The sequence below is a fragment of the Haliotis asinina genome, chromosome 7 (genome assembly GCF_037392515.1).
Source record: "Haliotis asinina isolate JCU_RB_2024 chromosome 7, JCU_Hal_asi_v2, whole genome shotgun sequence".
Classification (NCBI taxonomy): domain Eukaryota; kingdom Metazoa; phylum Mollusca; class Gastropoda; order Lepetellida; family Haliotidae; genus Haliotis; species Haliotis asinina.
The window spans coordinates 49,140,218-49,165,319 of NC_090286.1; the positions used below are offsets into that span (position 1 = coordinate 49,140,218).

General features: G+C 37.8%; 1 protein-coding gene across 16 annotated transcripts in view; it reads left to right on the forward strand.

Moving 5' to 3' along the window:
• LOC137291729 (receptor-type tyrosine-protein phosphatase delta-like) overlaps window positions 1-25,102 on the forward strand; it is a 415,228-nt gene that overhangs the window by 249,285 nt on the left and 140,841 nt on the right. For 14 of the 16 annotated variants that reach the window (XM_067823219.1, XM_067823205.1, XM_067823218.1 and 11 more), the window contains one exon: window positions 11,786-11,885. In XM_067823219.1, the coding sequence (XP_067679320.1) occupies window positions 11,819-11,885 (67 nt within the window). In that variant the 5' untranslated portion in view covers window positions 11,786-11,818. Of the gene's footprint in view, window positions 1-11,165; window positions 11,886-25,102 lie in introns of those variants that run through there. The other 2 variants (XM_067823211.1, XM_067823221.1) reach the window with 2 other exon arrangements.

Below are 25,102 nucleotides of genomic sequence, written 5' to 3' on the forward strand. Positions count from 1 at the left end.
AGTTGATTGAGACACTGAAGAATCATGATGGTTCCCTCATACAGTTTCTATGTAACCATATGTCCAGCATTAATTCTGAGAATATTTGTCAACTGATAACATTTGCATGCTCCTTTTGGCTTTTAATGACCTTGAATTAAAGTGCTTACCAACAAGGTTTGGTTCTAGTGGGGTATTTTACTCAAGAATTAGATCAAACGGATGACTATATCTATCAGTGCCTTTGATTATGTTGTGGCTGTCTTGTCAGACTAGGTTTGATTCCCCACATGGGTACAGTGTGTGAAGCTCATTTCTTGTGTCCCCTGCCATGATATTGCTGGAATATTGCAAAGAGCTGTGTAAAGCCAAACTCACTCACTCTTGTCATGCAGTCAAGAACCTGAGTACATTTACAGTAGTTTTGTGCAAGCACTGCATTATACTCCATGGCTGAGAATCTGCAACATGTTACAATTAAGCAGTTTTTCCATCATTACAAAATGAAAACTGTAATGCATTAACAAAAACATTTGTGGCTGTTCACAATATCCACCCATTTTCATCAATATGCCAAGGTTATATACTGCAGAAAGCTACCTCAGCCAGCCCATTCGCAAACAGTATGAGCATCCTAAGATGGATGTTTTACATTAATTTGGTCCACACCACGTCCACAGATGCTCTGATCCAAGCCTGGGCAAGAATTGCCATTTCATGAATATTATGCTGATTTTACCGAGCAGAGAAATGGAAATAATCAGGGGTATGATCTCCGAATACAAATTGTGTCTTTCCCATGTGGGTCAGTCAGCTTGTAGAAATAACGTTCATTGAAGTGTCAGTTTATTGTCTACAGCACTGAGACAGCCCCTTGTCACTCTCAGCCCTAAATGCCATCAGAGAAGCTGACTAGACCGCAGTTCTCACAGGCTACCATTATGCTGTACGCCTTTATGCTTCTACATCAAACACCTTTCAGACAACCATGCCAGAAAAAAATGGAAATTATGCTGGATCATTGACCTTTTTTCTTGCCAGTATGTTCAACCATGAGCATCCAGGCAGTAAACAAAACTACTTTTACTTGTTCTTTGTAGAGGTCTGTTATTTTTCCCCTTTGGCCACAAAAATTGGTTAATCAGCAGGCAATGATTGGCAGAATTGGCTGGCATTGGCGATCAATAGTCATGGAGGCAGCGGTGGAGAGAATTACACGCTTGTTGCTCTCTGTACACCATGCTGCAGAGGCTTCTTGAGGTCAGCAATGGTGACAGTACCGTTCTTCAGCAAGGCCCTTCCAGGGGATCTGTTGTTTACTAGGGAGGGTCTTGTTCATCAATGTGCTGGTAGGGAAATGTTCACCAGTGCTCTGGCTGGTGCTACAGATATTCTCAGGAGCCTGCATGTGATACTTTAGTTCAGTAAACCCATATTTTGGGTGGGAGAGGGGTTGATGTTCCTGGGTAGGGTGTTGGTGTTCTTCACAAGGGCCTTTCTAAAGGAACTGTTCAGAATTCATAGTGAAAGCAAAAATCATCTGAAGGGTACAGTAGATTTTGGTACTGGTGTTCACTAAAGCCTTTATTTAAGTGATATTCCAGTTCCCAAAGTCCACAGTGGGGAAGAACTTAAATTCACCATGGCAATTTCTGGTGGAACTGTTGTTCACAATTAGGGTACCAGTGTTCATTAGGGCCCAGCTGGAGGTACTATAGGAGTCAGCCAAAGGTCTTATAGGTCCTTCTTTTACCTACTGAGTGCCAGACATCTTGCTGTCAGACAGTCAGGCTTTTATGGTCAACAGATTGCTCAGGTCTCTGCTTATCCATGAAATCTACGTTCTGAGCATTTGTAAACATTAAAGACATGATGTGAACAACAAGTTTGCGTTGTTAATATTTTGAATCCAAGACCTCAGTCAGCAATGGTCTAGTTACTGTTCTAGCAATACAGTACAATAATGGATCACGAGGCACTTCGAGGTATATTCAAGTTGGTATTGTCTTACAAGACAAATATTCTGACTGTCAACTTCTTTATTGTATATACAACATTTCTGGGTTTTTCCTTGCAAATTTGCAAGGTGAAGAGAAAAGGAATAGCCCAGAATACAAAGAAGAAGTTGTCATCCATAAAATTTTGTCCTATAATTTTAGAGATCAAAGCCTTCCATTATTTCTTTTGGTTGTATGGTCATTAGCCTGATATTATTATTTTGTCAGGAACTACAGTAAATGTCACATTCCCTGTCCCCTATCGGTCAAGTTTCCATTATATATTAGGGGTCACGGTATAATCAGATGGTATGCTTGGTCCCAAGGGTGTGTTCATTTCAATTAAGGGAAATGTCAGTGCCTGAATCATGAAATCAAACTGCAGGCTTTCAACCAAATAACATGGGACTTGTCACAGGGTTGGAACTTATCTGATTAGTACAATCACTAGTAAATATAGTGTTTATGTCGTGTTTGGTGCTTTGTGGTTGGGAAGATGGGACTATATTGACCTGTGTACATCTGTCTTTGGTAATTTGTTATAGGGTTCTATTGAGTGCTTGGTCTGCTTCAGTGTCTTCGTAAGTTAATTAAGCTGCTGAATGTGGTCTCAGTTCCAAATTACTACAGTGATATATACTGATTGATACTGTAAAAAGGGTCTGGCTCAAAGCAGTCTCACCTTTAGGAAGTTGGTAACGTTTCCGTGGTATGTTAAAACTGCTGAGGGTGTTAGGTGCAAACAGGACATGCTACAAATATTCCACTCAGTTTTTGTAAGGGATGTCCTCAGTGTCCAGCTGAGGTCTGACTCTGGTAGCTTGGATATGTTGTTGTGCAAGTAGTATTTTTATAATGTGAAGAATCTGAATCATGTTATGCTAAATTTTACACTTCAGTTGGCTGTTATCATGTTTTGTATCATGAAATATTTCAGGTTCCCTAGCAGTTGTGGGGTGTCATATTTTATATACCCTTACCAATTATTCTTTTGTTTAATGTCATTTCATGTCAGTATTCTTGTGAAGAGGTGGACAAATTTTGATATTTTGCTGGAATATTGCCAAAAGCAGCATAAAACTAAACTCACTCACTAATCAGACAGTTGGAAAATGGAATATTTTTTAATGCCAATTCTGTCGAGCAAAGTTGTCTTTATTCAGATGTTTTTGTGTTACTTTGATAAAACCTAGGCAAAGCTTTTCTGAAAAGCATGACAGTGTTTAGAGAAAAAAAAATTAAAAATTCTGAACATTTCAAGTCTGCATCAGCAAATGTGTTACAATTTGGGTATCAGCTTTTCTCATCTCCATCAATCTTCTATATAACACTGTGCACCATCTGATAGAAGTAAGTTTCTGCATGAGATATGATAGAGTGCCTCTAAGGATTCTAAGGATCAAAATATGCTACAGGCTTTAAATACTGGATATTAATAACATTTGGCCTTAAGGTATTTGCTATCTCACATCAGTATCAGCATATTTTATGATTTCTATGAAATGTTTACGGCAAAACTGATAAAAATTGTAACATTCCATACAGATTGATCAGAGTCTAGACTGATGTGAATGAGATAAATAAATATTGATGTTAGCATCATGAAACAGATGACTAAGTTCTGTTACGTCAAGTTTAATCCACTACCTACCTGTATTTCATAGAACTTATGGCAGGTAGGCTAAGTCCCTAAAGTGGAACTAGATAGGATTGAAGGTAGATCACTGTATCAGTTCCTGTTGTCAGGATCAGAATGTGTCCCCAGTCCTTAGGGGATACTACATTAGATTTGTGGGAATTCCAGGTAGATCACCCTATTCAGTTCCTGTTGTCAGGATCAGAATGTGTCCCCAGTCCTTAGGGGATGCTACATTAGATTTGTGGGAATTCCAGGTAGATCACCCTATTCAGGTCCTGTTGTCAGGATCAGAATGTGTCCCCAGTCCTTAGGGGATGCTACATTAGATTTGTGGGAATTCCAGGTAGATCACCCTATTCAGTTCCTGTTGTCAGGATCAGAATGTGTCCCCAGTCCTTAGGGGATGCTACATTAGATTTGTGGGAATTCCAGGTAGATCACCCTATTCAGTTCCTGTTGTCAGGATCAGAATGTGTCCCCAGTCCTTAGGGGATGCTACATTAGATTTGTGGGAATTCCAGGTAGATCACCCTATTCAGTTCCTGTTGTCAGGATCAGAATGTGTCCCCAGTCCTTAGGGGATGCTACGTGGAAATTCTAGGTAATACTGTTCAGTTCCTGTTGTCAAGGTCAGTATGTGTCCACAGTCCCTGGTTGGGGACAAGATATGATTGCTGGGGATTCCAAGTAAGGAAACATGTCTCCAACATAGTACTTTGGTCTTAAGAGTAAACTTATGTATGGGCAAGTCATCATACTCATATGGCATGGGTCAAAATATCAATCACTTGATTGTCTGTTCCAGACCTACCTTTTCACTTGCTCACCCACTCAGGTTTGGTTGATCACCAATATTTTTTGCTTGACTTCTGTCAGTACATAGTGTAGAGTGAATGAAAGATGGCAGAAATTACTCATGTCAGAACTGACAGAATTTCTGCCTTTGAAATCTTCTTCCTTCAATCTGTTCCCATAAGTGAAATGTGATATTTTCATTAATAATTAAGAAAGATATGAATATGGTTCTTTTGTGAATTAATTTTTTTTTTCATGCTTTGAAAGTCTGTTTTTCTTCCCTGCTGTTGTAGCATAGGTCACAACCTTTGAACAGTTTTAGTGAACAAGGAAGCAAATGATCTTTCTCCGTACAGAGGTGGGTCCAACCCAGTAATGACATTTGATCCCTTACACTGAAGGGGGTTGTAGGGTAGCAGGAGTTAAAAAATCTCAACATCCAACGTCCAGGACAAAACAAGTTTTCATTTTTGGCAATCAGATAATGGTATCTTACTTGTCAGTGGGCTACTAGATAATTTCCATGTATGATTTGTAACTGCAAATACTCTTGGATTTCATTTCATATCTGGATTTGATTCCCTGTTGTGATAATGCTGGAATATTGATAAATGCAGTATAAACACCAACTCATTCAAGGTTAGATTATCCAGCCAACCTATACAATATGACAAACATTGGAAGATGAAAGGAAGTTCTTTCTGAAAGAATTATTGAAAAGTCTTGTTTTCAGAAATGTGTCAGAGATTAGTTAATACCTGTCAGTTGAACAACAGAGGCTTAAACAGTTTTTGACCTAATTGAGAAAACATTTCTATGACGTTGAGGCTGGATGTTTGAAGTTGGAGGCCAATTTTACATCAAGAGAGTGTCAATTAGTGATAATTGAAATATAATACTTGCTGAAAAAATGAAGGTTGTATCCTCATTGGTGAACAAAACAACTTCTAAACTTTTTTGAACTTTTAATTGGAATTAAATTGCCTAGTTGTTACGGGTTCACTGGTTTGCATTATCCTGACTGATTGGTTACCAGAAAGTGGTGCGGTCCTCCAAGGTATAACCTGTAAAGCACAAACTCTGGAGAGCCTCTTGTAAAAACAGTAGTTTTGTCCCATTGATGTGTACTGTTGAAGTTCTGAAAGCTGTCACACTCACTGTGACCTGGAACAGTTATTCTTGACATCAGATTAAAGATTACAGATTAAAAAAGAGATTTGAAAATGACATTTTCATGAAGCTTAAGTGCTATGAAGCACTTTAATTCTAAATCTGTGTGTATTTAGTTAATTTACCTCCTAAAGGCTCTAAGTGAGCAAATTCTTGCAACAGGGACCATGGGTGGCCATGTTGTTTCAGACACTGATGTTAGGTGTAAAGAGTTGCCTCCCTTGGCCTGTGTCAGGATCTCATGAAACTGAATCCAGCATGTGCTTATAGAGATCTGTACCATAGCAATAATAATAATTTGCATATCTGTAATCTCCTAAGTCCATAGCCCTTTTGCGCACCATGTAATCTACATTGTATCCCAGGTCAGAATCTTGGTGAGCGCTCAATATTCATTCTAAACTCTGTGTGGAATATACAGTACATGATGATGAGGTGTTGAAAGGTTAAAGGTCACACTCACAGTTTGTCCCTTTGGGTACCCATTTATTGCTTGCTGAACAGAGAGATAATACAAAAGTGTGTATGGAGACAATACATGTGCAGCAGATACTCGTAGGTTCTATCGAAATGGTAAACTTCGAAATCTCAACATTTTCTCACATTCAGGTGGCATGTTGTCATATTGTTCAAGCAGTGTTCAAATCAGTGTTTAGCCCAGCTCACTTGCATTTTGTGGAGGGGAGGGGAGGTAGTCCAGCGGTATCCCGGCCATGATATTGCTGGGATAATGCTAAAAGTGACGTAAAACTCAACGCACTCAGTCAAATTTTCTGGAGCATGAAGTACATCTGTGATTTTTACATTTGACTATTAATTCTTCTTACTGAATAAAAACGTGAAGTTTGGGGGAATATGTTTGTCAGCCTCCCCAAATGACAAATAAATGTATAACAAATGTTCAAATTGAAGTGATTTTGAAATTATTACCCATGTTAGACCACCAAGAAACCAACCCAAAAGTAATTATCACTGAACAAAGACTTCCAAGCATGAACTAAGGTTTATGTAGGTGAGAACACTCCTACCACTGGAAAATATAATCTGTTTTAAGTTGAATCTGAGTAGGATGGTTAGACCTTTGTACTGCCGAGGAACAATGCCAAATTGGATAGCTTTACGCTCATCTTACAGCAGTGTGTTTACATTTGTTTAAACTGTCAGCTGAAGGTAGAACATGGATGATACAGGAGGAAAGGAAATGCTGAAGGCAATGATCGCATGGCTGAGTTTGCAATTAAAGGTGTGGTCATCGTGTTGTGTGACATGTTGCCATGCAAGGTAAATCACTGCAGTTGTACAACATTGTCGTGCTTACACATTGACCAGGTGGGACATTAAAAGTGTTGATTATGATGTTGGGTATTTGGTCTTTATATTGTTTGTAAGAACGTCTGTAACAACATCTGTACAGATTCTAGGACTCTGAACCCACACCTTCAGCCAGGCACTAATGTTGGCTGGTAGGTTTCTAGTTTCACGCATCACTATAAAATATTCCAGCTATATACAGGGGTGGTGTGTTAATAATCGAGTCTGGACCAGACAATCCAGTGATCAACAGCATATTTGTGTTGGTAATCATTTCCATTATTGCAAATGATTTAGCAAGCATTTGGACTGAAATGTGGCATGCATTGATGGAAAGACTTAGGAGCATGGAAAGACGATGAATGCTCTAAAGAATCCGTCACCGTGGGATTATGTTCCATGGCAATGAACTATCAGTTCATGACTCACGTTTCACACAGAATGAGACATGGGTAAAAATATGCTATGAGGATGAGGACTTTGGGACCTATCCTTTTCTGAAATATTCCACATTTTGATTATTATTGCTGATTACTCATCTGGAAAAATATCTTTAGGACCTTATTCATCTTGGTATGTCAGTGGGTTCAGCTGAGGGGGTTGATTTCTGTAACCTGATGCAGTGTTGGTATTTCAGTCACTATGATTTGAGGGGAGATTATCCTCATGATTAAAGCTTTTGCTTGTCATGCCAAAGACACAGGTTCAATACCCCACATGGGTACAAGGTATGAAGCTCATTTCCAGTGTTACCCTCGTTGATATATTGCTGGAGTATTGCTAAAAACAGAGTAAAACAAAACTAAACTATGTTTAAGACCTCCATCCACCTGTCCATTCCACCATCCTTCCATCCCATCATCCATCCATCTATCTTTGAGTGGCCCTTTAAAAGTGGGAAAGTATAATACAGAATAAGATTTTCTTTTATTCATTAGAGGGACGCACAAGTACAGATTCTTGTAGCACTGTCAAACACCCTCGTGCTTATCGTAAGAGATGACTAAAGCGATTGGGTGGTCAGAGTCGCTGACTTGGTTGACACATGTCATCGGTTCCAAATTGTGCAGATCGATGCTCGTGTTGTTGATCACTGGATTGTCTGGTCCAGACTCGATTATTTACAGACCATCACCATATAGTTAGAATATTGTTGAATGCAGCGTATAACTAAACTCACTCACTCGTTCATAGAGGAAGCTGTCATCCAAAACGTTTATACCATCCTTCCATACTTCCTTCAATCCCACCATCTATCCATCCATCCCACCATCCATCCTCTATAGACAGCCAGCTTGGCAACTTCAATATTTTCTACCTGCAATAAAATATATTTAATAGCATTCACCTACCTTTAGGTCAAATGTCTGTGTTGCCCCATGGAAGTTTTACAAACTTGATCACACCTTTCAGATCACATGAATATTGCATAAAAGAAATCTTTTGTAATAAACTGTCTTTAAACTTCAGCTCATGGTTCTTGTCATAAAATCCCCCCTCTTCTTTTTCAAGATTCAGTTGTTGTAATAAACTAGAGCCTTGCACAACAGCCATAACAGCTTGTTAGACCACCAGGTGTTCCGTCCTTGCCCAGCCTATTTACAACCCTTTCATATTACCCTTTGCAGGATAATGGTTACTTATCGTCTGTCTCCAGCTAAATATTTCATTGACAAAAAGGGGTACTCTCCACAAAGGGGGGTAGCCTTGTTTGATACTTCTAGATATTAGGTGCCTTCATAAATATTCCCTGTACAAATATGTAGTTCATCGCATGCTGATTCCGGAATTGGTGTTAGCTTTTCACAGGCAATGGCAGTCGTGAATTTATTATTTATGTCAATCTAACAACCAGTTTATGACGTCTGATTGAACAGTCTGGATTGTGGAATTGTGTTGGCATGTTCACTTGATTCATTTGGTGTTTTTTATAGGTAGAGGTGGAAAATAATATTTATCATAAGTGTAAATGATGTGTCATGGTTTGACTTTTTTACAATGATTTGGGAATGGGGTCACCCAGAAGGTAAAGTGTTTTCTCATCATGCCGAAGACCTGGGTTTGATTCCCCACATAAGTACAATGTGTGAAGCCCATTTCTGGTGTGCCCCACTATGATATTGTTGGAATATTGCTAAAATCAATGTAAAATCCAACTTGCTCACTCAAAATGATTTGTTTTGGGTTTGGTGTTTTCAACTGAAAATTGGAAATTTCAAAACGTCAAGAACATTTCAGCAAATGAGTATAGTTTGAAATGTACAAGCATTTCTGGTTTGTTACAGTGTTGACTGCTATCAACAAATTATAATCTGTGTCATTAAATAATGTTATAAGTATACTGAATGGCAAAAGAACATAAAAGTTTCAAAACAAATATTCTATGTATATGTCTCTCTTCCCCCCTCACCCCTCACCCACCCCAAAAAGAAACACCAAAAAAATAAACCTTGTTTTTCTTTTACTGTTCAGTATGTATCTCTCAAATGTGTAAATTTTCAAGTAAAAAGCTCAAATTTTATTTCATGTTTGCTTTTATGTGATGAATAATGCATCCACGTATTTGGGGTCCGATTATAATGGCCAGCCAGTGAAAGGTCATCATGATTATTCATAACTTCCTGAAACATCCACAGAGAGTATCCGAGTTTAAAGTGTATTGGTCAGTTATTATACTATGGAAGTTACATTCAACAACAGTTGCTGAGGTTTGTATATATAGTCCATGATACATTGCTAGATCTAAAGATAAGTGGACTTCGTGAAGGGCACAGGTGATGCTTGATGATGGTAGACAGGAAGAAGACTTTTGGAAATGTGGTGCACGTATAGCAACACCAGGTCCTGTGTAAAACATTAGTACCTGTAGAGCAATATACATCCTTCATAAAACTCTAGTGGCCGTATAGCACAACAGATCCTGTGTAAGACCGTAATGCGTTTTATAGCAACCCCAGATCCTGTATAAAACCCTAGTACCCACATAGCACCACAGATCCTGTATAAAACCCATGTGCCTGTATAGCACCACAGATCATACGTAAAACCTGATTGCCTGTATAGCACCACAAATCCTATGTAAAACCCTTGTGCTTGTATAGAACCACAGATCCTATATAAAACCCAAGCGCCTGTATAGCACCACAGATCATGTACAAAACCAAAGCACCTGTATAGCACCACAGATCATGTGTAAAACCTTAGTGCCTGTATAGCACCACAGATCATTTACAAAACCCAAGCGCCTATAGCACCACAGATCATGTGTAAAACCCTAGTGCCTTATAATACCATATTAGCTGTATGACAGTTAAATACTGGAATATCATTCAACAGAAAGGAGAATGACAGTCAACATTGACCATTTCACACACAGATAAACATGAACTAACGAACAAGGAGGATGTTGGATTTGGTCTTGGAAAAAAAAAATAAGAAAGAAAGTATTTATGTTGACGAAACCCCAGACGCCTTTGTTTCTGTGCTTTTGGTTATTAGTACAGCCCATTTACTCTCAGTGTGTTTCTGCCATGCCTGATTAATTGGCCATCAAGGGGTGACACAGACTATGCTTTCTTACTGTTTACATCTGAATGTGTAAAAAATGCCCTGAGGCTCTCTTTGGGTGGCAAAGTATACTAAGTGACTAGGTATTGTGAAATTGGGATAGGAAATTTATACTTTTGGACTACTTTTTGATCACAATATTAAATGTCAAATGAGTTGAATTCTTTTAAATTAGTCATGACTTCAGGATCACAATGAAAATACTCATTTATCGTCCTGCCATTGATTTATCATTAGATATATCTCATTTGTAACAAAACCATGCTGCCATTTCTCTGTAGACGAGTTCATGTGTCTGTTAAAATATTTAGCAGACAATTTTATTTCAGTTTGGATAATAAAGGTCAATATATCAGTCTGTTTAAATCAAATATTCATGCAAGAATTTTCAGTTATGCCAATATTAATTTCATCAACTTGAAATTTTCTCTATTAATGCCTTATTCAGTGCTCAATAACATACTGTTTTATTGCAGAATGTAATAATTACCCTTCTGTTGATTTTTTCATTGCCTTAATTACTATTTGAGATACCCATAAAGACATTTACATCAAAATAATAACTGCTTGCTCTGAAGCCTTTCCAAAACCCTAATAGGGCCTCTGATTCAAACACCTGCTTGCCACAAAGGGTAAGAGAAGGAAGCGACAGAGGCTATTGGAGCAGGTAACAGTCAGTGACAGAACAGTGTGAGGAGCCCAGGCTGTGTACAGAGCTTGGACAGACAGAGAGACTGCATGTCTAGCCAGTCAGCTGTGTCCACTAACTGGTCAGCTAAGCCAGACAGGTGATCTCCCACCCACTGCAACTAGCAAGCTAGCAGTGAGGCCGGCCATATTGCCTTGCCTCTGTCAATGGGACAGTTGAGGGTGACCCAGTCAAGAGATTGATGGCATGTTGTAACAGTATCTGTGATTGGTCAACAGACTCAGCCATAATTGCTTCGGAGTCACATGGGTATATTATGTATTATGGGGTCTCACAATAGGTACACAGCTTAGTGGTGTTGTGTGTGTTGCCTGAATCGAATATGACTGGACTCCAATGAGAGTGTTCATGACACCAACTCACCTGTTCTACCTCAAACCCACATGGATTTATCACTGAGGATACTGCTCACCAGGGAAATGCTTCTTTCATCCTCTAAAGGAGTAGCAGGCGTTTGAATCACTGTGGATATTAATGACAGGTGGTTGTGCCCGTAAAGGATACTTACAAGAAGGAGCTGACCCCCTCCCCCCTCACCTTCCCCCATGTCCCAAGCCCTGACCATACTGGTCATGGTAAGGTAAACTAATAGTCTTATATGTGTGCTGTTATTTCCAGGTAGGTGTATGTGCCAGCATTAATGGTTGCGTTATGAGGATGTATGTGTGTTTTCTGGCGGTGCTGGTGTCTGCGCTGGTCCGACGAGCCCACACGTCAGGTGAGAATATTTTCAGTATTTTCCTCATCTAAGTTAATTACCCATTAATCACAACTGCATGTCACCATTTGTTTCTGGGCAACAGCTGTGATCACTAACTGTAACAGTGTACATATTCTTGATTATTTCATAAAATGATGATGATTTGTAACTATGTTAGAGAATTAAACTTTGAGTGTTCCACAATCAAAATATCTGAACACTAAACAGTTTGTGGTTAATGTGGAAGTGAAATTCTGTTGTCAGTCGGATGTTATTGATTACGTTCATCACGTCATTTATCCCTGAATTTCCTTCAGTTCCTTCCTGGCTTCAGATTCCAACATCTTAAACATGTGTTCCAAACTCACACAACATGTTTCCGTCCATGTTTTTCACCCAGTTCACAATTCCCTTATGAAAATAGTCCAGAATGACATCATTGGCTCAGGAGCCTCATTTCAAATTCGTAAGAAACGCCAAATTTTCTGTTAACGCTTGAAACAAGCTGACGCAAAGAGTATTCATTAATGAAGACAATTTTGGTCTCAATTGTAGAAAATCAAATCATTTGCAACATATCTGGCATCTACAATGCCTAAGAATCAAATAGTGAAATGCAGTTGTTCTTCTTCCTTACCATGTCTCCTGCTATTTCCCCAACAACATGTCCACCTTCTTGGCTCTTAGTTTGTTTACTATCCACAGAGATATTTGCAAACCAAGGTAAATATGCCTGCATGAGCATTATGTGTTGTGGAGGCAGTTGCCACCAGGGGAAGCTTTACTGAGTGTAAAAAGCCTAAGATTTAAATCTGACTAGTAATATTTAGACTGGTGAATGTCTTTCCTTGGATGGTGGCCATCATCTCTTGGTTGACTTCCTAGCAATGTCACATGATCAATACTGATATCGCAGTGTCCTACCATAATTTATAGCACTGTCCCCATTTGGATAGGACGTTATGTTTCAGAAGTGCCTCTTCTTCCCCTTTTCTACCTTGCAAACATTGCAAAAGTCTGCTAATAGCAACAAGGAAATATTTTTATGCTTGTTTATAAAAAATATTTAGGACGATTTTCAGCTTTGTTGGAAAAAAAGGGATAAGTTGATATATTTTTATGAAAAATATTCATATCTTCAGCCTGGAGAATTTTTCAAGGAGTAATTAAAAAATGGATTAAAAGTCTTTAGTTGAGGAAGTGAGATAATATGTGATATTTTAGCATGTTATTGTGATTGCTTTGATTATTTTTGTACAATGATGTTTAACCAAATATGAAGAGAGCAATTATAAAAGGTGTTTTGTGATATGTCTTTGATGGTAGAGTTGTGCTGAAGACAGTAAAATATTAATTTAAATCAGGAACAAGAGTTTGCCAAATGCTTCACAAATATTGTGATGTTGATTCCTGAAACCACAAGTACTAATTTTACTTCCAGCAGATGATAGTTCTGATTCAATGTTTTCACTACAGTTAGTTTCAATCATGGATTCATAGTGTATCACACAGTGTAGCATTTCTTTCTGAAATACAAAACTCCAGATTTCTTAATATCAGATATTGAGGGTGAATCCAACAGTAGACAGCTTCTCCTGACCTTTGCAGCAGCATATCTCTACTGTTATTAAGAACAAAACATGATTTGACGATTATATATTAATCATAAGTGTGGGCAGGTTATCAAGTGTTAAAGAATAGTTACCAAAACTCTAGTGTCAAGAAAAGAACTTGTTAAATCATTAATGCATGAAAACATATAATATTAATGTTTAACAAATTAAAAGTGAAATTATTCTTAATATTGATATGAAAGTGTCCTTGATGTGGTAGTGAAAGTGTCTTTAATATTGAAGTAATAATGTTATTAATGTTATTTGTTTCTTCATTCTCAGTATAGAAATACTAATCTGCCCAACACAGATGTCGAATCCTTAAGAGACGTGTAAAGTTCTTCATTTCATGACATACACCAAACCGACATGTTTCAGGTTCATCTGTATGAAGTATTTGTCAGACAAACAGTATCATGTTGCGGAACATATCCCAGTTTACATTGCAGTATCAATATCACAGCTTGGCTATTGACAGCTGAACTCCTTTCATGATTTAATCAGTTGTCAGTGACAATTAGCTAATTGGACAAGGCAATGAGTCTGGTGTTGTTATTCACCCTGGAGTGATTAATGATTAACAGGTTTGTGGCTCTCAGATAATATTGCATACTTCGGCTATCTGATAACAAAGTCTTTTGATATGATTGATAACGTCTAATCCATAATTACATCACAGAGATTTTCAAAGAATTACACAGATAAAAGAGAAAATGTCCCGTACCAGCTAAGGTTGGTGATTTCAGTCGAGCATATTGTGGAGCTAACATTATTATAGACTGCTGGATAACTGTTCTTATTGAAAGTCAAATCTTAGTGAATATTAACAAATATGACAGAAAGAAAATAGAATAATGCAGGATCATGAAAAGAATTAAAAATGCAGAGTAAAAAATACAGCATATTCTCACACTGTGACCTTGTGTCATAGTGAGATTCATACTTGTCTCATCTCTTTGCTAAAATAATGGCCAAGGGTTCCTTTGTACACAGGATGGGAATGTTACAGTCGTTATGTTTTTCATGCTGCTAGGAATGCTTCATGAAATCGGGACAATATTGGGTAGATTTCACAAAGCGATTTTAGCACTAACTCCTATACTTTAACATAAACTTATGACAGTCTTTGTGCAAAGGTTATTTGAACACCAGCATCCTGACAACTGTCCCGCTGGTATGTTTGCCTAACTGTGGTACAGATCTCTTTTGCTAACTGTTGCTCATCACATTCTCCTTAGTGTATTGTTGCTCCGTCCAAGACAGTGTTTATTTAAACCAGCTCCAAATTAAAGATAAAGAAATATGATCTGACATTTCCTTCACTGCTGAATAACTGTAGCACAACTGTTCAGACACAGTACTCATTGAATGCAGGTGGTCAACCCTTGAACCCAGTTGCTTGCAAATATACTACAGCCAGTCAGTAATTGATGAGGAACAATCGCTAATAAGTGACTGCCAATGTGCAGTTGACGATGGCAGGGGGGACCATTGATGAGAAGTTTCCATGTATCAAGTTTTGTATGCTCAGTAATCGTGTCCACAAACCCAAAATATATTGAACTCTAAATTGGATCAGCTGAGATTTGGGCCGGCAAATACGACTGGATGAAAAGGATTGCATCGTAAAACCGTTGACAATCAATCTGAAGATGGAGGAAGCTTGTATGGTTATTGCCAAATGAAATCAGCTCGCCTTTCATGACCTCTGGTCTAGTTTCCTCCAGCCAATGACCCACACCATCATGTTGCTGAACTAAACTGGTCATTGTTCACTCAGATGCCAACCTTTTGTTAAGATATGTCTCCTTGTGACTTGATGGTTTTTGACAAAATTGAATACATTTTTGCATGCTAAATTGTTTATTCAAATTAATTAAGGAGTTTATACTAAATTGAAAGTTTAGGTCAACTTTGTGTCCTTGAATATACATACATCAGGTGGTCTGGCTTGTGGACTGGGTTGACACGTTATTGGGTCCCAATTTGATGTTCATGCTGCATATCACTGGATTGTCTGGTCTGGCATATTGTTGAGTGCAGCATAAACCTAAACTCACTCACTTGAATAAACATGTCAAATATCAAACTCGTTCTATTGATGGAGTGAGCATATTACTTTACATTGTCGTTAATACCTGAGGATAACAAATTAGCTCTGAAAATATCACAAATGCAAATCTGGGGATTATATCCAAATGTAACCATACAAAAATGTTCTCTACAGATGAAAATTATGCAGCACATGTGGGATTTCCTCCAGACGGGTGGGTGTAGATTCCGGAATGTCATCCCCCATACCATGGTGTGAGATTAGTTTATTTGTGTCCTCCAGTTCACCAGCTTCAGCAGCTTCAATGTTGGACCAGATGAAAACCATGGTGGTATCAGATTGTGAGACTTAGTGGCAACCTCTCACCAACCTTCAGCACTATATTCTTGGTTTATCCACTGGTTCCATAACATTGAAATTTCCAGTGTGAAGTTAATGAAATTTTTTATGATAAATCTTTCCTTCAAAAATTGGATTAAATTTTTGTGGTTAAAAAATATGGATTGGCAACAAAATGGTTTGGAGAATTTCAAGAAAAAAAACATTCTATATATTTGACAGTGATCTGCAGAAACCTGTTAAGTAATGAAATGAATTCCGGAGAGAAATGAAAGAAAAGATCCTACATCGGATATAATAATTCATAAATTAGATTTGGAAAATATAAAATCTGCTTTAAAGAATCAGACGTCAGAATCGGATTAACACCATATAAAATTACTGCCATTCCAGTCGTGATGGGGGAAAAAAAAGACTTTAAGATAATGTAATAAGATGCAAGCAGATGGTGGACACAGTGACTAATGCAGGACTGATAAGCAGAGCATCTGCAGATACAATAACCGGAGTACGTTGTTATGCTTAGATAATGCCTGCCCCTCTATTTTTGGTGCTTCAGCGTTGTAATGATGAAAATAATTCATCAATACACAGCGATATGAAACGTAATGTAGGAGTTAAACCTGTTTTTTTCATTTTGCCACCAGATCAGTGGGATAGCCTTCTGGTTAAAGCATTGGCTCGTCATGTCATAAACCCGGGTTTTGTTCCCCACATAGGTAAAGTTTCCCAACATATTGCAGGAATATTGATAAAAGCGATGCAAAACTCTCTCTCTCTCTCTCTCTCTCTCTCTCTCTCTCTCTCTCTCTCTCTCTCTCTCTCTCTCTCTCTTTCTCTCTCTCTCTCTCTCTCTCTCTCTCTCTCTCTCAAATCAAAATGCCTTGATGGGTTAAGAATAGCCATACAGTTAGGTGTTCTTTAACATCTTTTGAAAAGTATATATCATTAAGTCAGAAAGAGATAAACTGCCAAATATCCAAGTGATTGGTTGTCATGACATACCCCGCTGACCCTGTTACTGAACCCAGTCGTTGGTTCGTTTCGTCACCTTGTTAGACAATCACAGGTTACGGACAACCCATTCATTTAATCAACCTGCAAGGCAAACACAGGTCACTGTGGACTGGTTCCACCTGGGAATAGCTGTTGGTATAACCAAGTAAATGTCAATATTGTGTAGTATTTTTTCTATCATAAGTACTCCACCAGAAAGAATGAGATGGATGAGAGTTGTAATGTAATGTATACTCTGTGTAAGTAGGGTTTGTACGGCCCTTAACAGCATTTGTAATTAATACTTGCAATTGTAGATAGGTGTAATTGGCAGAGAGGTTGTAGATTCAGCAGTAACCTTTCTGTATGTGACTGTTATATTGTTATAAATAATGAAGTGGTTTTGAACTTTCAAAAATAATTATATAAAATGGAGAAGTACTTTCTTTTATTGATTTAGGAATTTGATACCTTTCTTGTTTTCTCTCCTTAAGTTATATTTTAACTTGAATGCGAGATAAAATATCATTTTTGGAGGATTGTTATCTGCAACATGTTGCATTATTTATGAGTGGATTTACAATTTGTCTGGCCTAAACTTCAGTGTCGGAAAATAGCTATTGATTTTCAACTTCCTTGTTACTAATTTCTTTGAAATGAAATAAGGCACCATCACAGAAGTATGATTGTGAAATAATTATGAAATGCTTGACAGACTTTAGCCAGTATAATGATTATTAAATGCATTATTAACTATTCTCATCATAAAATGTAACTGAATATTATGTATGTGTGCCTTTTCATGTATGTTGTCAATAAAGTCTTGGAAAGTTGATGCTTGTATTTAACTGTTGAAAAATAAAAAAAAAATATTTAAAAAAGCTGTTTTGTAAATGTAAGTCATAGCCATGTTTTTTAGAATACATATTGTGATGTAGTTTATTAAAATTGTGGTGGCAATTCAAATGAAGTGACATGTATGATTACTTACATTGAATGAAAGTTATTTGCTGACTCAGCTAAAAAGATCCTGAGAAAATACCTAAGATATTTACTACATTAAGGCCACGTATCTAACCTTCCCAGCTTGTAAAACATGCCACATGAATGAAGCCATCTCGTCAATGGCACTTGAATTAAAGTATCTACTATAGAAAAAATGCTAGCAGAACGACCCTTGACCTGAAAGTATAACCAACTTTGGTCTCGCTCCGTCGCTGATCTGTATTTTTGTTCTGTCATGTTATGCCTACGCGATTCAGTACCTCTCTGCCATGGAAGAAATGCTTAATCCTTTGTCGGCCAGTGATACACATGGTCAGTGATACTGTATCTGAGTATAAGCAACTCCGTACATACAATTCAGTGTTATTAAGCTGATACTATAAATGATCATACGCTTGCTTCACAGTGTTCAGAATGGGTCTGTGCTGAAAATAGAATAGGTAATGGTTCATTCAATGGTTTGTGTTGGCAATAAAAATTATAAAAGTGTGACAGTATTTTGTTTGTTAACTTGACACTGAACTCAGCAGTGTTCCGAGTAGATGACTGTTGTCTCTAAATAATGGAGTCAGAAGTCTGTTCCACAGAATGATCATAGCGTAAAGGTGATTGTAGCTTCTATACTTTATCCTAGTCTAACAACTGTACTGCTAAAATCCCTGGACCAGATAATCCAGTGCTTAACATCACAGGTGTCTTTCCATACAAAACGTTGTTACAAAATGAGTTGATGATGTTAGGTTTGCCCAATGCTATAAGTATCAAGGCAGTAATGAATACGCTATTATCAAGATACAAACTTTTTCTAAATAAATATGATAAACATATTTTATGGATTGAGCCTCCTTTTGAATAGAATTAGGTGAGTCTGATGTTTTATGTGTATATATGGACAAACAGGGACATAATTTTCTTTAAAGTTCATATTACCATTAAGGTTTTGAACAAATCTGATTTCATAGTGTCAATAGGCATGCTGATGGCTTCATTTTGTTATTGCACACAGACAGACTCGGGATCTCCGCCAGAGTAAACACTGTGTGTTTGACAAGGTGTGTTTCTGCTGCTGTCCCCGGATATGAAAGCCTCCATTGGTCCAATTAACTCACTTCATTATGCTCACAATCGGCTATCCACATGAAAAGATAAACATTTATCCACGAGAAGGAGGTTTTCGTTTGTTTTGGCGGAGTTGTTGCTACATCTGACTTAGAAATAGCCAGGGTGATAAATCCATTGACAGGACTCTTAGTATATTTTTCAAACATTTCATGCATTTTGATCATAACGATATGACGCATTCCCACTTTGACAAAGTGCAAGGTATTCTATGGACTAATAGAGATAACCGCTTGTTTACTGATAAGCTGATATATAGTCAGGATATTTTTAAATAAATAAGGTGTAACATATCTCACCTGTGTGAAGGAATAATTAAGAATATGCATCTATTTGGATTTGAATTTCCAAAGATGTCATCACATTGCAAGCAAGGAAAGAGTTGTCTCCTCCTTAATTTTAGGTTTGGTTATTTGCCCCTACACAGTTCTGTCAACGTTCCTAACATTCCAGTCATGGTGGGATCCAACACACACAAGAAACACCCCCTTCTATGCAACTGTCTCTCATCCAAATAACCTGGTTTGCAAATGGGCCTCCCATCATTTTAAAAGTTTACCTGATCCAACCTTGACAATACGTTCATCTTGTCAGCTTTTGTCAGTTGTATAGTCCCATCGGCTGTGGTGTACAGAGTAATGACTATTAAGATAGTCAAAGATGGAGCCAGTGAGGTGTGCATGTTTGCCTTTTATACAAATGATGATCTTTTCAACATCATCCTTGTAAAAAGGCAAGACAGGGAAGCCTTTTTGAAATGTGTGTCATGTTGGTATTGTAATCTGCATTCTTGCTGTGTGTCATCTGAGAGATATTTGACATGTCATAAATTGTATTGAAGCAACTGAGTCATAAATCTTGAAAAAATATACAATGTAAATTTGGAACAAATGTTAAATGTATTAAACTGTAAAAGGTACAAAAATCTTGCACCCAATTTTTTCATATTTTCAAAGTTAATCTGTCGTATGAAAGGGTCAAGTGACCTTCAGCTTTCTTTTGGAGTATGTTTATGCCAAACCCAATTAAGATGATTGATATTATGAAGTTCAACATTATTGAAACAGTTGCTACATATGACTGAAACTTGTGTGTTTGTTTTAATGTACAAATATGTAGAGTCCATTTTGCAATCAGTCTCTAATTTTGAAAGGTGAGTTTTTGTTTATTTATTATTTCGAAAATATTTTAATGTCACCAGTATGAAAATTGGATTGTGTTTCCTCTTTGGATACATTTTATGTGTCACTTTGTAAAGTGAATATTCAGTTTGGTTTGTTTATTTCAGGAGAAAAAACATTTTCCTAGATATGAAGACTACCATTTGTATTGCTTTATCGTGGACTGTACATATTTTTTTTAATTGTTTTTTCAGAAAATATTCACACAAGTGTCATATGTATTAAAAAAGCCATTCAAAGAACATGAATTAATGCTATTTATTATGCACAAGACTTAATGCCAAGTTTGTAAACATTAGCTGTTGGCATAACACATTTCCTTTCAGGTGTGTCAACTTAAATAATGCAGTGTGTTCTTGAAAAATAATATTCGTATGTTAAAAATGAGAACAAATCATACACTTACATCATTTATCCTCAACAAACTGAACATTGATGCCCCAAACATGACTGAGATTTAAGCTACAGAAAAATGTAAACATGTTTGTGACATAAGCAGTTCTTTGAAACTGTTTTTTTCTGCATTTGGGAAGGGAGTATTATTGACATTTATAATTCTAACATTTAGCTGGAGTAAACAGGTCAGGCATGCATTCAAGGTGCTATCACAGAGTTAGTCCACACCACTGGGTTATAATTCACTGTCTGTTTCAACTTAGCCCAGTGGTTAAAGCATTTGCTCACTGAAGACCCTGGTTCAATGCCCGTAATTGGCTCAGTTTGTGAAGTGCCTTCATGATTTTCCTTGCCAGTGTTTGATTTGATTAGTGCAAAAAGTGTTTGAACTTTTTCACAATAGTTTTTCTTGTTTATTAGAAACGATAAATGTAAGAATTATGCTATCCTGGATCAGCTCATTGTTGCTGAAGTTGATTATTTTAGACACGCTGTGTCGTTCAAGGAAAGTTGTATAATCTGCAAGCCGCTTCTATGGTAACTTCTACATTTCTACTAATACATGTTACATCATTTCTGACAAACAAATAATCTTAAACTAAATGATGTGAAAACATGGTACATGTGGTCCCAGTCATCTATGACCTTTGCCCTATGCCCTCAGGGATATTGTGACATTGACAGGTGCTTGAATGACTGCAGTCCCAGGTACATATCACATGACACCCTTGAACTTAGGGATGATCTCATTATTCTTTGGCCAGGGGCCATTACCCTGGCCTGGGGAAAGTGACCAGCCGTTTGTTTACCTGACAAAGGATTTGTACTGCCAGTGATTAACACCTTGAAATGTTAATGTACTTTGTATTAAGGAGGTGGATTGTCTTTGTGAAAACAAGGAGCTAATTCTACAGGATATTCTTCTTCTTTTTGTCTGATGTCTGGCTGCACCTTGAGATGGGGGCTGTGGGGTAGCCTAGTGGTTAAAGTGTCCACTCATCACACTTCTTCACCTGAAGAAGAGACTAGGAACGTTGTCTCGAAATGTTGTGACCTTGTATAATAAAAAAGTTGAACCATAAAGCATTTTCAGTTTGATTCCATTAACTTCTAAATGCCTTTGAAACAACTCTTCCAAATCCTGAAGAAGAGACTAGGAACTGTCTCGAAACGTTGTGACCTTGTATAATAAAAAAGTTGAACCATAAAGCATTTTCAGTTAGCATTTGGTAGTATCAGCCTTGGGCTATGGGCTAGTTTACACTAGTGTCACAAGTTGATTGACTTGTTCACGACACATGTAAATGTGAAGAAATTCTTACATTAATGAAGGTAATATATGTACCAATCAATGCTAAACATCTTTCACACCATTCATCAGTTGTGTAGGAATACATGTCGTGACCCCTGCGACCTTCCCTCATCACCCATCTTTGTTGGGAAATTTACAGATACAAATGATTGCACTGTATCCCTGCTGAAAAGATCTAGTACCATACCTTTAAGTCCAATTTTCCTTTGAAAACAATCTTTGGAGCACCCAAACCATCCTCATTGTTTTCACCAAGTCCTGAAGGCCTCCAACCAGTGAGGACATAAATTGCAGATAATGCTGGCAGGCTGAGATGTGTGGTATGATAGAGCAGCATTAGCTGGACATTAGCTGGATATCTTGCTTTGTATTAATTGATATATTTCTTTAACTTTAAGTATCTCTGCACACTTGACTAAACTCCAGAAGATCCAAAATGCAGCAGCCAGAATCGTATCCCTTACATCTAAAAGATCTCACATAACTCCTGTTCTAAAGTCTCTACACTGGTTGCCCATCCAAGCCAGAATAGAATTCAAGACCCTGTCCATTGTGTTTCAATGTCTACATGACATAGCACCTCAGTACCTCTCTGAACTCATCTCTGTGTACACACCACCACGACAGTTACAGTCACACCAGCAGTTCCTTCTAAGAACACCCTCTGTACATCTCAAGAACTATGGTCGCAGAGCATTCAGCTTCGCAGCTCCTTCACTTTGGAACAGTCTTCCCATAGCCATCAAAACAGCAACCTCCCTTCACGCCTTCAAATCCCTATTGAAGACCCATCTTTTCATGAAATATTATGAATAACAGCTACCAGCTTCTGCAGTTTAGTCTCGAGCTCATACACTGGGCGCCATGAGCATACACTAGTATGTGGACACGGCGCCATACATATGGACATTATTACTATTATTATTATTATCTCTAAAAATACTATGTATCTTCTTGCATGTGTGGACCTCTTTCATCTTTAGGGATGATTGTTAAAGCTTAGTCCCAAACTGCAGTATTTTCTCTAAGCCTGTTCTGCAATACTAAAACCGTAAATGAAGCTAGTCTGAAATTTCTGAGTCTCACTGGGGCTAATTTTCATTTTAAGTGAGATAATTTGTTACTGTCCAACTTTAATGTGTATTCAGAGTCTAATCATTAGTCAACAAAATACCCAGCATCCTTGCGTCTCTCAGGCATTGAATTCAGTTTTCCTTGTTACACCATGTTTTTCCCTGGTTTCGCCACAGTGTTAATTGTCTGAAACCTGCATTTCTTATGGATTTACTCTCTTATCAAGCTGAGAGTTCTGAAGTACTGTTCAAAGAGCAATTGAACCCATCCCACTCACTCACTCATAAGGTTGATGTGATGTATAGCTAACTCATGACATTAAAAATCTCTCCCCCCCAAACCTCCTTATATCCATGCGTAATTACCTACATTCTTCACACAACTGTGGTATGTGACACACATTCTTGGTACCTGCCCCACACCTCAACTGTTTGTAACTGCAACATCGGTCAAAAAAACTCCACACCTTCGTTGCCTACGTTCTTTCATTCCCACCTCTCCATCCTCCTCTCCCACCTGCTGTTTCACCTGGCTGTTGATTGTACCCATTCTCACCTGTGTGTACCTTACAGTATTGTATCTCTCTACACAGCACATTCACAAGCCCCAATTACAGTACATAATGGTAATTCCCCAAGTTTTCAATTTCCCCCAACTAACTGTGACACCTAATGCAGAGCCTTTCTTCCTGTTCCTTCACTCTGAGCCTCTGATTTTCCAGCCACAAAAACTGACTAATCCCTTGCCAAATCAGTACCTCATTATTTGGGTAGTGATTTTGTAATAGGGGATTGGGGCTTCTGCCAGTGAAAACTATGTGACATTGTTTTGATGGGTGAAATGTCCTGGGGACAGAAATTGGGTCAGCCCAGCTGTAAACATGAATCCCTATGTAGGTAGCAATAGTCCAGTGAGAAATGTAGAGGTGTTCGGTGCTAACAGTAGTCATGGTGCATGACCAGTGTATCATTATAATGTTATTTCAGAATAAATGGGATTGTCAAAAGGCATGCAAAACCCTGCATCAAAGACCCTGTTACAAAATAACAGTGATAATTTAGGACTGTACAGCAATCCGGGGAAAAATGAAAATTCCACCAAATTCCAGAATTAGATGCATTATCATAATTAGAGTGTATTACATTAGCTAGCAAGAATTTTTGTGTCAGTGTTATACATTTTTGTACGAGATCAATAATTTTATACATTAGTATCATCTGGTTGATAAGTATCTCCTAACTGCAGTTTTGCTGGAAATGTTTCAGTGTTTCATTTGAATTACAAAATGAGTAAACACATGTAACTTTGTTCACAAATACATTTGTCCTTTGGTGCTGCCATCTTGAATAGCCCTATATGTTGATAGTAGTTAACTATGGCTCAATCAGAATCCTACAAATACACAGCCTTTGTTGTCCCAACTTTGCACTGTGCTCACAAGTTAAGTACCCCTGAATTTGAAGTCATTATAACAATAATTGAGCAATTATTCTCTAAACAAAATCCACTTTCATTTGTATGGTGTAAGTGCAGTTCAGTTGTGCTATTTTAGAATTCGACAACTCAACTGGGTCCCTTAAATGTCACTAGTGCCTCGCTGCCTGTGGAACAGGATTTCATAATTTAGATTTTGATAATGCCAGGTTCTAGTTGTGAATGAACTAAGTGCTAGTGTTCGCAGGTTTTTTATGACAAGGAGGAACTTGTTTAATCTGTGCGTTGGATGATAACGTGAAATGTCAGCTTACATATGTTGCAGTAATTACGGAAGTGAAGGGCACGAGGGTTTGTCTGTGTGAGTGGATGTACTGTGGACACATAGTAGAACAAGCCGCTGTACGTGTCAATGTCTGTCCACCCACATGCCTCCAGACTCTTGACACAGTAGACCCACTCCCACGGTTCTGCCACGTAAACCGCTTTGTCAGGCCGCACTACCATGGCATCAGGTTTTCTAGTACTCTTTGTTCAAAGAAAATATTCATATTGATGTTAAGGGAATATCAATGATAATTTGTTTTGAATCAGATGGTTAAATGAAAGAAAAAGGTACTTACAAATTTGAGTTCAACATTTGTCCATTTTAGTGAAATCATCTTTCAGAGGCAGAATGCCAGATGAAGTCAGGTTTCCTATGACTCTTTCTT